A 15,241-nucleotide genomic window follows, 5' to 3' on the forward strand; every position below is an offset into this window, starting at 1 on the left:
GCAGATTTATTTTCACAGCCACCTTTGTTCATATTTATCAAGGGTGCCAATATTAGTGGAGGGCACTGTATATGTATTCCATATGTATCATGGGGTTTTTTTTTTCCCATCACCATGTCCCTTTAGGGGCTTCGTAAGCACTATTAATCCAGATTTGGTAGTCTGAAAAAGTCTGTATCTCAATCATTGTGATCCAATCCAGTTTTGCTTTGAAAAAAACAGCAGAAAAGTAAAATGGATTACCTGATCCTGGACAGCAAACATGGAATTTCCAAATCCAGATAATTTTGATCTAGATTAAGCTTTTTTGAACAACTGGCTCCTAGTGAGGTAAAGAAAAATTAAATGCAAAAAAAAAAAAAAATCAGTATAGAGGAGTGAGAACTGATTTCAGCTGCACTGGGTTCATGGCCATGTTAGGCTTCATTTACACTTCTTTGAAGAAACAGTTTTTGTTCAACATAAGTTACTTTATTCAAACTCTGGAGCCACAAATTTTTGTTGTTGTTGTTGTTGTTGTTGTTGTTGTTTTTAATACATAAAGTTGCAAATAGGTGTCACTTCTTAAACAACTAGTGTTAGTCTGCCGAAATGTTTGGGGCAGGGTTGTTTTCCAGCCATGAAAATAACAGCTTCTCTAATAAACCTAAACATGAGTGGTAAAGATCATTACTCAATACTTCCTATGAAAAACAGCTTATTTTACCTTTTCACAAAAAGTTGTTTTTGATATATTTTTAACAGGAAGCATTCTACAGATTTATGTTTTGTGTGTTTCAGATGGATAAAATATTCAATGTACTTAGAAGTTCAGACTGAATAAATACTACAAAAAATTCATTGATCTTGGGATTAAAGAAGAACTGGATTTTTTTGACAGTGTCAATGAAAAAACCTTAAAAGACATGGGTATGAGTTTTATTCTCAAGTTTTTGTTTGTCTTATTTAAATCTATTCTGTTAATATCTATTATTTGGACATAATGCATGAACATATACAAGAGGATACAAGGACCATTTTATCTATAATAATAAGGAGCACCAGTGGCAAAGTAGGTGTATACTGCAGGCATGTCAAGGGGTTATTATGTAAGCTGGTGGGTAGAATATAAACTAAATATAACAAATTGAGAATTATAATTGAATATTTACAAATAAAGGGTTAAATCAATTATTTAAGAATGCACTATTACATTCCTTTTTTTTTCTCCAGAAAGTGAGCAATGTGAATCTTTCTTGCAACACTGTGCAACTTTACATACTTATGTCAAAGAGAATCACTGAAAGGATGATGGGCAGTTTCTAAATGGTCAAATGGGGAGGTGCAAACTTACAGTAGCGATATTACTGTAATGTTCTTTCTATTTTTGTAAAAAGATTTTTTCACAAACAGAGATGATCCGTATGACAAAATGGTTGCCTACTTAAAAAAGGATTGTCAATCCAGAAACACAAGGAATGACTGTAACAAAGTCACTTAATTCATTTCTTATATCCTAATTATGCTACCGATTTCCAAAATGTCCTGGGATACAAGAAATCACAGGTAAATCTTTATTGTACATACTTCATAAACAGTACAACTGTTTTCATGCTAACATACTTATGCAACCACAATAATAAGGGCACTGAGAGGTGTCAGTGCAAGATGCAACTACAGCTTTGGAAAAAATTAAGAGACCCACTCCAATTTTTTCTACATCAGTATCTTTACATGTATGGCAGACAATTCATTCCAGTGTCTGTTGAATTGAATTCCAAACATAGGCAAAAACTCATTCTGCTTAATGAAGTACTAATTAGGTGATCACCTAAACCAAATCTTATTTCAGGAGGAAAAGAATAAAAACCACTGCTTTGGTCATCACTATCCTCTTGTAATAGGACCAGCTTGATGGCAAAATCAGTGCTAGTAACTGGAATCAAATAACTATTGACTATGCCAAAAGAGTTGAAAAGAAAAGTTGAGTGAGGAAAAGAAGGGTTAAATTTTGGCTTTACTGTCAGAGGAATAGAATGAGCGTTGGATTGCTTCCATCCATAAAACATCGGATTATAAGAACAAGGTCAAGCTGCAGACATTGGCAACAACAAAGCTACAGACCAGCAGAGGGTAAAAACAACTCTTCACTGACCGGGATGACTTCCAACTCATTCTAATGTAACTCAAGAGCCATAGGACAACATCAAGTGACCTACAAAAAGAATGGCAAAAGGCAGTTGCTGTGAAGTGCACAGCGAGGACGGTTCAAAACAGTGTCTCGTACCCATTTGGTGATGATTTGGGGGTGCTTCAGCAAGGCTGGAATTGGGCACATTTGTCTTTGTAAAAGGTGCATGCATCACAGAATACTCTGGGACTTTGTAAAAGATCCAAAAGCAGCTTTTATTGAAGAGTCCAAAAACAGTAATCCACGTGAGGCAAAAGGCTGAAAGCAGAAGGCACAGGGTACAAAATAATAATAATAATACAATACAAGTCAGAAAAACCCTCACAGAAACACAGTGCAATACTACAGTACCCAATGCTAGGTGAACAGGGTATAAATAAGGGAACTAAGGATAATGACACACAGCTGGAAACAATGAGACCTGATAAACTGAGCAAAGGGTGACGGGAAATGTCCACAATCATTAGGCAATGATCCGAAAGTAGCCCCCTATGGTAGCTGTTGTGGGCACTCCAGCAGATGGTTGCGACATAACTCCCCATTTAAGGAGTGGATTCCAGACGCACCAAGAAAGGTCAAAGAAGTCTGGGAGGGAGGTTGAATGGAGGCGGGGAGGGATGGTCAGCCAGGGCCATGTGGTGGAACAGGGCCTGGAGCCAGAGGTAAACCAAGAAATGCAGGGTGCAGCCAGCAGGTCAAGAAGCCAAGGTGGATCCAGCAGAGCAGGGGGTCGGGTCGGGGCGGAGCGGAGCTGGCAGAGCAGGAGGCAGGGGCAGAGCCAAAGAGCACCAGGGTGGAGCAGGTAGAGCCAAAGAGCACCAGGGTGGAGCTGAAGATCACCACAGCAAATCAGACAGACCTGAAGATCCCCATGGTGGAGCAGATGACCAGCAAGGTGAAGCTGATGGAGCTGAGAATAGAATGGGCTCTGTAGCAGACTTGTAGATGGAAGTGAACTCTCAAATGCACTTGTAGATTTCAGTGGAAGTGAACTCTCAAATGCACTTGGGGGGGACTGGGAGCGCGAAGCGCTCTGAAGTAGTTGAACTCATAGACTTGATGCAGGGGCTTTTCAGAAGCAGAGCTCTCAAGTCAGCTGGAGTGAACTCTGGACTCTGCTTACTCTGGAGCAGACTCAAAGGCTGGAGCAGGCTCAAGAGCAGATTTAGTGGAACTTTGTGGGCTCTAGGGGCTGAGGAGGCTGTGCGGGTTCTTGTGAGGGCTTTACAGGTGACCGTAGTGGACTCTAAGGGCCTCCCGTTTGTGGGTGGGGGGGGGGTGTCTCTCCTCAACCACCACCAGTGGTGCAGGACCTCGCCTTGTCCACTTGCGACGGCAGCCACAGGACAACGGCGCCAGTGCGCTCCCCACACACCACCTACAGATGGAGAGGAGAGAGAATCATAGAGCCAATCAAGTGGTTGGGGATTATTAGGAGGCCATGATTGACAAAGGCCAGGGGTGCAATTTGCCAGAACACTGGGTTCCACCCCTTTTAATACAAGAAGTGCCATGGGATTTTTTAATGACCACAGAGAGTCAGGACCCCCCCCTCGGTTTAAACGTCTCATCCGAAATGAACTGGGGGCAATTATGACGGCCACACAGACCACAGGGTGAGCACCCCCTGCCGGCCTCACTAACACATCTGGAGTCCTAACTCTTGAACAACAGGAGTGGGCCTTGCTGCCCTCCTCCCTCTTGTTCTTCACATTGTAAGTAATATAAAAACAATTGAAGCCTCATTGTTCCATGGTATACTCAAGCCTCTCTGGGGGCACCTGCACGCCAAATCTCTCCAGACCTGAAACCCCATTGAAAACCCTTGGAATGTGATCAAGAGAAAGCCAAACTGTTTGAAGGTTTTCACCAGAAGTGGCATGGAAAGTCTCCCAACAGCAAATGTGAAAGACTGTGGAGAGCAAATTACATGTGAAAGCTGTGACTGAAAATCACGGTTCCCTATCAGCACTCTTTACTGCATCTGTTTAAGACACTTTGGGGAAACTAATTTTCTCCAATGATTGGAAGCCTTTCAATAATGCAGTGTAACTGCATTGCCATTGGTTGTGCAGTGAATAAAAAAAAAAGCCTGTCAGAATTGGTGGGGTCACTGTCTATATAAGTGGCAACGTCGCCATAGGATCCTCAGATTAATTTCTCCTCTTCAGCTACGACTTACTGATCTTCGTTCTACGAGATACAATGGAATGCCGCTTTCGCTTTGTGTATCCAAGCGCCGCAGAGGATCGAGAGACCCCTTCTTGCTTGGCCATTCTCGCCACTTCATGCTGCCACACGCCTGCAGCAGCAACGGTCTCCGGTTCCCTGCTGCTATCCGGCGATATAAAAGAGCAAATTTCAAAAGCAAATTTTCAGCATTGTTTCAATCCCTGCTGCTAACTTTACTAGGGCCGCTGACGGTTCCACGCGAGTGAGTGTGTTTCATGCTTTGGGCGTATCCGCCCATAAGGGCTGAAGAAGCACTCTTTGAGATGGAATTTCCTCATTGTGAGGATATGAGAACTCACCTCTCTGCACTCACAGAAAGCTTTCTTTTCAGATAGGAGGGGACTCCACCCCTCACACCTTCACGCTTTCTTCCTCCCAGGAGCATGTGGGGAAAAAGCAGTGGGACAGAGGAACTCGATCTCGTCTCATTTGAAAGAAGCAAGTGTGACGGCATGAACTACAGCATGTCGTTGGAGGCTTCAGATGCAAAAGAGTTATCGGGCTCGTACGTCTTAAGCTGTGGAGGAGCTGGGTTAGGAGTGGTCTCCACCAGAGGAGCCCACCCGCAGTCACTTTTGAGTTACTTTTGGGCCATGACTGAACCAACCTCCTCCTTTATGCTTTTCCCGAGATCGCTCTAATTTTCAAAGGTTGTTAGGTGTGTATGGGGGAGGAGATGTGAGGTTTTCTTTTTGTGCCCACTCTGGAGGAACAAGCACTGGTTTGCATAGCTGTGCTGGGTGCTCTCGGCAGCCCCGTGGCCCATTCCCCAGAGTGAGACGGGTATGAGACGGGGCCTCCTCTCTCAGGCAAACAGGATGATATGGCACCCCCAGCCCGAGCTGTGGGCTCTGCACCTTTGGCCTCTCAATGGGAGCTCGCGAACCTCCCCGAGAATGTGCTAAACACAATCTCTCAGGCTAGAGCACCATCTACAAGACGCCTCTACACCCTTAAAGGGTTAGTTCAGCCAAAAATGAAAATTATGTCATTAATGACTCACCCTCATGTCCGTTCCAATCCGTAAGACCTCCGTTCATCTTCGGAACACAGTTTAAGATATTGTTTAGAGTTACGTCCGAAGAGCTTTCTGTCCCCTCCAAGGGATGAAAATGTATGTACAGTATACTGTCCACTCCAAAAGCGGTAATAAAAACATCATCAAGTCACGTGGTCCATGTGACCATCATAGGGGGTCCCGTTAAATTTATTGAAGCATCGAAAATACATTTTGCTCCAAAAATAACAAAAACTACGACTTTATTAAGCATTTTCTTCTCTTCCGGGTCTGTTGTGAACACGACTGCTGTGACTGTTGACGTACGACCCTGCTGACCTTCGTCCCTTGATGCCTAAGACTGCTCTGCTACCGGCAATGGCATCGGTAAAGCATATGGGAGATTTGCAGGTGCAAATTTTCTTTGGGACTTCAATGCCCCATAGGAGTAAGAGCCCACTCAAATGGTGTGTCCATTGCAGAAATTTGTGAGGCAGCCATCTGGGCCTCACCATCCACATTTGCCAGATTCTATAGTCTGAATATCCCAGCCTTACAGGCACGGGTCCATTCTGCATAGCAGGGGACTCTGTCATATGACAACCAGTGCTTGGCGTTTGCCTCCTTCATGTATGCTCTTGGCACTCATTCCTTAGGCATAGGATGGCGGGATTGTACTGGTTCCCCAAAGCATCTTACACAGATGCAGTACGAGTGAAGGATAGATAGGGAATGTACTCAGTTACTAATGTAACCTCGGTTCCCTGAGATACGGAACGAGTGATGTGTGGTTTGGAGTGCTGTTTAGTTTGACGTGTTATTTATCTGTTCAGTAGTGGTTAACCTGAGGATCCTATGGTGATGTGCCGCTTATATAGCCAGATGACCCCACCCATTTTGGCGGGCTTTACCACCATAGGCTCGTGCAGCTTCGTTTTTTTATTCACTGCACAAAGCAATGGCCGTGCAGTTACACTGCGCTATTGAAAGGCTTCAGTCATCGGAGAAAAAGGAGTTTGCCCCCAAATCGCCTTAAACAGGTGCAGTACTCATTCTGTATCTCTGGGAACTGATGTTACACTAATAACTTTAGTATTGTGTTGTTTAAAAAAAGGAATATGAACTTGTTTTCTTTTAATTTTTTGAGGGCTGAAAACACTGCATCTTTTTTGTTATTTTAACCAGTTGTAATTTTCTGCAAATAAATGCTCTAAATGACAACATGTTTATTTGGAATTTGGGAAAAATGTTGTCAGTAGTTTATAGAATAAAACAAAATGTTCATTTTACTCAAACACAGTAACTATAAATAGTAAAAATAATTGTATATATAGAGTACCTGATATATATATATATATATATGTATTCGAGCTTACAGTTATATTACAAGGGGAGTGTATATGTATAGAAGCCGGGGTGGGTATGTATATATCGTCTATATATGTATGTACAGTATATGTATGTGTATATGTATATATGTATATATCAAATTTTGCAGTGGTCTCTTAATTTTTTGCAGAAATGTATGTTGTTTTTTTTCATTAAAATAGTTTTTTGTAGTCAGAGTGGTGCAGTAGTGTTTTTTAAATAATAATAATTTCTTAAATATTCTTAATGAAGTTATTAAGTTATTCATTCATTTGACTACAAAAATAGTCTGAGACACCTGGGTTAATAAACTTGTACACAAATAAAAATGTATTTATGTATGTGTGTGTTAACTAAAGATATAATCCCCAAGAAGCTGTTGTTTGCATTGTACTGCAGCTCCATTTGCTGATCGAAACTCTAAACCATGGCTTCACAAGGGTTAATGCTTTTATAAAAATGGTTACCAGAATACATATATCTCATACGTTTTCATAAAATAAATACATATCAACAAAATATAATATAATAATTTATTTATGTAATGGTATGACAGGTATGTATTTGTTTTGTATGTTTTGTATTTTTTATAGTGCATTTTTCAGCTGGTTATATTATGAATGGTTTAGAAAGTTTTTTTTTTATAATTTTTTGTCCCATTATGATTGTACAGGTATAGATCCCTCACAAAATACATTGGAGGATCTGATGCTGCGAATCTGCCATGAAAACAATGTTGACAAAAACGTGTCTGTATGCCTTTACACTGCTGATGGTATGCCTTTGACAGATGATCCTTTTTTTAACAAATGTAGGTATTCAAACCTTTTTTTTTTTTTTTACCATATTCAAACCATATATCATTTTTTTAAATTCAGAAATACTTGTTTCCAGCACCAGATGTAGTTTCTTCTCATTATTAATTGAATCCAGAATTTTTATTAGGCATTCTTAATTAAACTGGTATTTCAGAATATAGTGGCAAGAAAAAGTTTGAGAATAATTTGAAAATATCTAGAACTATATATATTACAACTATATTATTACAAGTTCGATACACACACTGCCGTTCAAAAGTTTGGAATCAGTATGTTGTTTAATGTTTTTTTAAATACGTGTCTTTCATCAAAAAAATACAGAAAAAAATAATTTTGTGAAATATTATTGCAATTTCAAATAACAGTTTTATATACTTTAAAATATAATTTATTCCTGTGAAACAAAGCTGAATTTTAAGCATTATTACTCCAGTCTTCCTACAGAATTCAATCTAATATGCTGATTTATAATCAATGTTGGAAACATTTTTTGCTGCTTCATATTGGAAATCGCGCTCTGCTTCTGTGAATGGTAAAACCCGCCTACTTTGGCCATCTCAGTTATTGTGACATTGGCCAGGGCCGGGTTTCCCGATAACGATTGATCTTAGCACTTAAGAGCCTTTTTCTTTCTACAAGTAGATTTTACGATCGATCCGGGTCTACGTCGTTATTGTTTTAACTGGGCGTTTCCCAACAATGGCACGGTAAAGCAATTGCACGTAGCTTGTGGTTTTAAGTACTACTTTAGAGTCGTCGTACACTTCCGTGTGTCCAAGTGCTGAAATGTCACCGTTATACCGTGGTTCGTATTGTAGGACACGAGCGTTTTATAGTGACGATTAACCTATTTCTGGCTTTCCAGACAGACAACTTGGATATAATAACTATAATATCAATACATAGGATAATATTACTATTGATAGTGTAGAATATTATACTGTTACATAATAATATATATGATACTTTTATAATACATTATAGAAGATAGAGACGAGGATAGAAGAGGAGAGAGCCCCGTCGTTGAAGCATTTCCTACATGACGTTCCTTTTAATTGTTTCGGTTTTTTTTTCCTTCAGTCCCTTTTAATTTAGATGTGTTTTCTTTTTTTCTCTGCCCCGTTAAAGTATTTCCATTTATAAATTAGGTAAAAAAACTTAAGAAAACGAGTCCATAAGTGGGGTTGCACTAAAGCACAATCGTGTCAAATCCTAGGTATAGTTGTAATCACATTGCACTGAAAAATCAAGTTACAGGTGGACATCTGCCGGACTGTCCTGCAGTTGAACGCTGATAATAGGGTCGTCTTGTTACGATCATTATATGGCTTAACGATTACTCCATAGCACTCGTAAGATCAATTCGATTATTCTTCCAGTGCTACACTTAAATGTACGATGCTGTTTCTGTGGAACCTAACCGTTAATCATTCACATCAGGTCCTTGAGAACTCGGATTGCTGTTTGTTACGAAACTTCTTAAGGGCTGTACGGAGAGTTCTTTGTTAAGTGGGAAAAACCGTCATCCCAGGCGCTGTTAGAGCCAGCAGAGGCAGAGTGAGGCTTGGAGACTATACAAACTTTAAACAAGGTTTGTGTCATCCTAAACAGAGAGAGGACTCGCCGCTGAACGGAGATTGCAGCAATCCAAATGCAATAATTATAAAATATTTTTGGGTGGACAGTTTGCGGGGACCCAGGTTTACATTATAGGGGGGTACTTGTCCCCAGCTCAATGTCTAGGAGTGGTAAGGACGAAGTCCTGTGACTGTATTAAATTGCGTGCGTGTCACCAATGCGCAACCTCGAGAGCCGCTCCGAATGGGGTCCCACCCCCGCCGTAGATGGAATCGGTCGGTTAAGCCCACCAAGGACGGTGTCATTTTAATTGTACATCCGTCAACTGCGGGCCGTGCTATAGGGGCTGGCTTCAAAAGGGAGGTCAATCCCATAGAACTCCCCATGATTAAAAATGCCCAACTTTACAGGCAGGCAGAAGCGTGTGCCACAACTTGACTTACACGTGTTCATAGCTTGCGCCAATGTTGCTGGTGTGCGCGTAGTGTTGGGACGAGGTATGCTTATCAGCAACTCCATGTGTCGGCGACATTATTCTGCGGAGACAGATATGCTCTGCGGGTCTAGCGCATTTCAGGGTTACGCCCTCTCACCGACATTTTTGTCGCGCCACCTCGCCTCCGAGTCCGGGCTTTCGGTCCAATTTTTACGTCATAGGTCAGAACGCTTGGAGCCGCGGCCTGTCTTATAGGCTCTCGCTTTCCCTCCTTCTTTTTTAATATTTTTAGACATCCCCCATGGTAGTAAGTAAAAAATTGGCTAGGGTGCAAACTAACACAAGACCGTGCTACCCCCCACCGCGAACTGTCAAATAGCGCTGCTCATCTGTGTTTAGTTGTCGCCAACGTCAGCAGCGCAGCTGAATTGAGTGTCGCGTTTCAAATGTCACGCACTAAGGCTATTGGCGTTGCGCGCAAGGCATCAGGCAAAGTTAATTACCATAAATGTGTGCAGGTGGGAATTAGGGAAGGAGATACTTGAGTTGTGGTTTCATTATTTGTGTGAAGCCGTCCTGTTACAAGGACGATCAAGCGAGAAAACACATTATAGTTTGTTTTTCTTTACTTTATAAAAGCACACCGTTTTGGTTGGATATTAGTGAGTGAACACAAAACAGGAGACCCTTTACTGTTACAAATGATGTATTTTCTGCTACCGTTTATTTAGCAAAAATGACGGTGTTAACTCACTGAAAAAATGCAAGTGATGTTGCTCTGGCGCCTCGCGTTTTCCGGCAAAAGGATTTAGCTTGCACTTACTGCACAAACTATTCGATACAGCGTACATTTGTCTAGGTGTAACGTTTAAACATTGTTATATGCTTGAAAAGTTTTATAGCTATAGATTTTATTTTAGGCAAGTCGTGATGATTTGAGAATGCTAAACTGTTCAAGCATAGGCTAATGAAGATTAGCTTCACTGTCCTGGCGGGGGGTCGAGTAGGGGGGGTCCTTTACTTTGGAAAAAAAAAAAAAAAAACGTTATATTTAGACTGAATAAAATGCTCCAAATGTTAGGGTAATTTCTAAATTAACTTAATAAAAAAGAACCAAATATAATTCCTTTGCCGGTACATACAAAACTGAACCATTATAATAGCTGAAACAGTAGTACGTAGCTATAAGCTGTTTTTTGTGGGAAAGCGGGGGAAATGCGCTTCATGTAGAAATCGCCTGTCCAATTCAGCCAGCAGTGACTCAGTCTTACACATTTTTATTCGCTGGTTTATTAAAATATACAACGAATTTCCATTATTCAGTTAAATTGATAAAGCGGGGAAATAATGAAAAGAGTTAAGAATCATGATGACCAGTCGCGGCTCGCGAGGATGGGGCTTAAATGTCCAATCGCGGTTAGATGTGATGGGGCTTAAATGTCAGATTATTATATCCACTAAAATAACAAGATAATACAAATAAAATGAGAAAATATTAATTATTTATATATTTTTTTATTTTATAATTATTTTTATATTTGATTCATAGCTCAGACAAAATCATGATTGGCTCTTGTCTAGGTAGCCCCCAAACCACAGAGAATCAATCCCAGGACGTGTTTGCATTCACACAGAAGGACATCCAGCGGGATATTCTAAAACGCTTAACGTGGCTTAATGTACTAAGATAGTGATATTAACAGACCAAAATCACTAAACATCAAACTAATAAATTATACTACCTACAAAAAAAATCAGATGAGCCCTGAATATGAATGCAACGCGTTTAATAACACGTTAGCTTTTTCCCATAGAAAACCGTTATAAGAAAACGCTTAACGTGGCTTAATGTACTAAGACAACGATTTTAAAAAATCAAACTCACTAAACATCATACTAATAAAGTATGTACAAAAAATCAAATGAGCCCTGAATATGAATGCAACTCGTTTAACAACAAGTTAAGCCTTATGATGGCTTTCTAGGGAAGGAAAAGGCTTAACGTGTTATTAAACGCGTTGCATTCATATCCAGGATCATCTGATTTTTTGTAGATAATATACTTTATTAGTATGATGTTTAGTGCGTTTGGTCTGATAATATCAGTACATTAAGCCACGTTAAGCGTTTTCTAATAACGGTTTTCTATCGGAGGAAAAGGCTTAACGTGTTTTTAAACGTTGCATAAACCACGTTAAGCGTTTTTGACGTTAAGCGTTTTAGAATGTCCCGATCCGCAATTTTCCGGGACCAACGTGCAGTGTGAAAGGGGCTATAATGATACACAAAACATTGTACATTTCAAAATTTTGCTAAATACATTAAGTTATCTTTGAAAAGGCAGGCAAGAAGAAGTAACTTAACCTCTCTGAACCAAAATATTACAAAACAATTGTAGATTCATGTGTTTCATGAATTTAATTAGTAATCAGTGCAGAAAACCAGATCAACTGTTCACAAACTTATTTTTGCCACTTTATGCCTTACATGTATGTCTTCACTAATTTAATTTATCTGCATGATTTATATCTTTATTATTAAAGGGTCTTTGAATGACAGGCATATTGCAAGTGGGAGTGAACTGTATGCCATATTTACACCAAGTGAAAATTTAACAGAGTTACCACCGACACAAAGACAGGCCAACCTCATAAAAAATGAAGGACCGGGTGTCGTCCGCTGTCACATAATGTTACAGGTACTGCTAATGTTTGTTAAAAAAAAAAAAACTGTTTTGTGCATTTTTCATAAAAATAAACATAAACTCATATAACCTTTTTTGTTTCATCTGCCAAGTGTCTTCTTTCAGACAAAAAGACCAAATTTAATCCAGTGCTCCAAAGCATTTAAGATTTACGCCAGATAAAACTGGAAATTAAATTTCCAGGTCTATGCTCAGAAATTGGTTAACAGTTAATAAATTGATAATAACTATTCCATAAATACAGTGCCCTCCGATAATATTGGCACCCTTAGTAAATATGAGCAAAGTCAGCTGTGAAAATAAATCTGCATGGTTTATCCTTTTGATCTTTCATTTTAAAAGTGTACAAAATTCTAACTTGTCATTGAAGTGAAACAACTGAAATTAAATTTTATAATTATAATCTATAAAATACATTTTGGAATAAAATATATTTAAAATAAAGTATATCCATTTAATTTTTGACCGCCACGCAAGCAGAGGGTTAAACAGAAAAATCAATTTCTGTCATTTAACTAGCATTGTATAGAAATTACAGCCTAAGTCACATGTTGATCTCACAATCCTTTATATTACAAATAGATTTACAACTTTCACCTCAGAAGGATGTTGTGGTTTGTGCATGAAAGTTATTTTATCCTTGTGACTCATTTTCAAATTAGTTCACAGTGTATCAATCTAACAGTATCAAAAATCATCCTGTGTTACCACCATCCCAAATCTCCTCTATATCAACATTTGTCTTCTTTTTATTGTTCAATAGGGAGACTTCGAAATCAAAGCTGACCTCGAAAGTGATACACTGAGAGATGTGACACTACGGCTTTCAGTTGAAAGTGGTATACCAGCACCAGTTCTTCACATCAGGTCACTGATACATAACAAATTTATGATTATGTATAGGTATATATGAATGTACATTCTATATATATATATATATATATATATATATATATATATATATATAGATATATATATATATATATATATATATATATATATACACACACACACACACACACACACACATTAGGGCTATCAGTCGATTTACATTTTTAATCTAATTAATTAAATGATGGCTCGATTAATTAATCTAATTAATTGCAAAATAAATTTGACTGTGAAAATAACCACAACAAATTATTTAAAGTTATTTATTATGGTAAATGAGCAAGTATAAAGTAGACATTACAAATTGTAGTTTTAGAAAGAAATATTTTGTTTGATTCAACATAAAATTTATTACACATAAACATTTAGGCTACAAAGGCCTAATGTAAACTATGGAACATAAAAGAAGATAAGTGTTACAGAGTGAACGAGATGGGAGACGTGTGGATCCATCTGCAAAGCTTTTATTTAAAGGCATGGTCATAAAACAGGCAAGGTTCTGACAATGGCAAACAGGTATATAGAAGGCAAGACAAAAGAGTAATCCAAAACGGGCGTGAGTCAGTCGACAGCGAATGTTATCCAGAGGGCTTGACAAGAGGGGACATCCAATAAAACGAGCAATAGTCCAGGTGAGGTGCAAACACAGTCGAAACAAAAGGCAAAGGTTTAATCCAAGATATAAAGGCAAGAATCAGATAACACGGGAAAGCAGGCAAGACAAGACTATGACTTTGAACTAAGGACTAGAAACTAGGCCAGAAAACTGGCTCCATAATGTGCTACCACTAGGAGAGCGATATACACAAACAGTACTCAGCAGTGAGAGAGAGGAAGTCCATGGCTTATGTAGGGTGTGTGATTGGATCAACTGTGATGTGACGTGACTCTGGAAGATCAGCTGTGATGTGACGTGACTCTAGAAGACCAGCTGAGAAGTGACGAGACTCTGGACAAATAGCTGAGACATGACGAGGCTTTGGGAGACCGTGACGAGGCTCTGGCAGATCAGCTAAGACTTGACTTGAGTCAGCGATGGAAGCTGTGACTCGACTTGACTCATGAAGATCAGCTGTGTCTAGACTTAACTCAGAAAGATCAATTGTGACTTGACTTGACTCATGACGATCACTGTGACTAGACTTAACTCAGAAAGATCAATTGTGACTTGACTGACTCATGAAGATCAGCTGTGACTAGACTTAACTCAGAAAGATCAATTGTGACTTGACTCATGACGATCAACTGTGACTAGACTTAACTCAAAAGATCAATTGTGACTTGACTTGACTCATGAAGATCAGCTGTGACTAGACTTAACTCAGAAAGATCAATTGTGACTTGCAGTGAGAGAGAGGAAGTCCATGGCTTACGTAGGGTGTTTGATTCGTTACAGCTGTGGGTGTAATCAGTGCAATAGATGATGGGAAATGTAGTTCAGGGTATAGTGTACCAGTCTGTGTAGTGTAAGGCCATGTCCACACGTACACGGGTATTTTTATAAACTCAATGGAGTTTTTCCTTCTTCCGTTTTTAAAAAAATCTCTGTCCACATGAAAACGCAAACACATGATATGACGCACTGTCAAGAGTATGCCAAACCAACAGGTGGCGATCTAATCTCAACCGTAAAGCCATGTTGGCCAATCAGAAGCCTGAAAAAGTTTCCTGTAGGTTGCGATAACAGCGTAGACGCCAGGGTGGCAGGGTTTCATATTTTATTGAAGCATCTCTGGGCGCCGCCATTGGCTAGCGGACCCCCACCTGCTGTTAGCATTCCATTGACTCCCATTCATTTTGGTGTCACTTTGACAGCGAATAACTTTATATCTGAGGCGTTTAAAGACTCCATTTGTCCATTCATTATTTCTAAAGAAACACGAAAATGTATAAAAGGCCCCATTATCTTGTATCTTAAGTTATGGCCCCGTAGAAGCAGTTTTTTTAAAAAATAGGCTAACGATTGCGTCATAACCTGTGACTCTCTGTCGCACAGTAGAGAAATTACCGTATGGACAGGAGGAGAAGCTCGCAGGCAATCTTTTAC

At 39.5% G+C, this 15,241-nt stretch overlaps 1 protein-coding gene across 1 annotated transcript in view; it reads left to right on the top strand.

The window, feature by feature from the left end:
• The first annotated feature begins 1,506 nt into the window (after positions 1-1,506).
• LOC109055439 overlaps positions 1,507-15,241 on the top strand; it is a 30,880-nt gene continuing 17,145 nt past the window's right edge. Inside the window, exons 1-4 of the mRNA XM_042731242.1 lie at positions 1,507-1,545; positions 7,441-7,578; positions 12,143-12,297; positions 13,067-13,170. Coding sequence (XP_042587176.1) covers positions 7,476-7,578; positions 12,143-12,297; positions 13,067-13,170 — 362 coding nt within the window. The 5' untranslated portion in view covers positions 1,507-1,545; positions 7,441-7,475. The remainder of the gene's footprint in view (positions 1,546-7,440; positions 7,579-12,142; positions 12,298-13,066; positions 13,171-15,241) is intronic.

Source organism: Cyprinus carpio, chromosome B9 (assembly GCF_018340385.1).
Source record: "Cyprinus carpio isolate SPL01 chromosome B9, ASM1834038v1, whole genome shotgun sequence".
Lineage (NCBI taxonomy): Eukaryota > Metazoa > Chordata > Actinopteri > Cypriniformes > Cyprinidae > Cyprinus > Cyprinus carpio.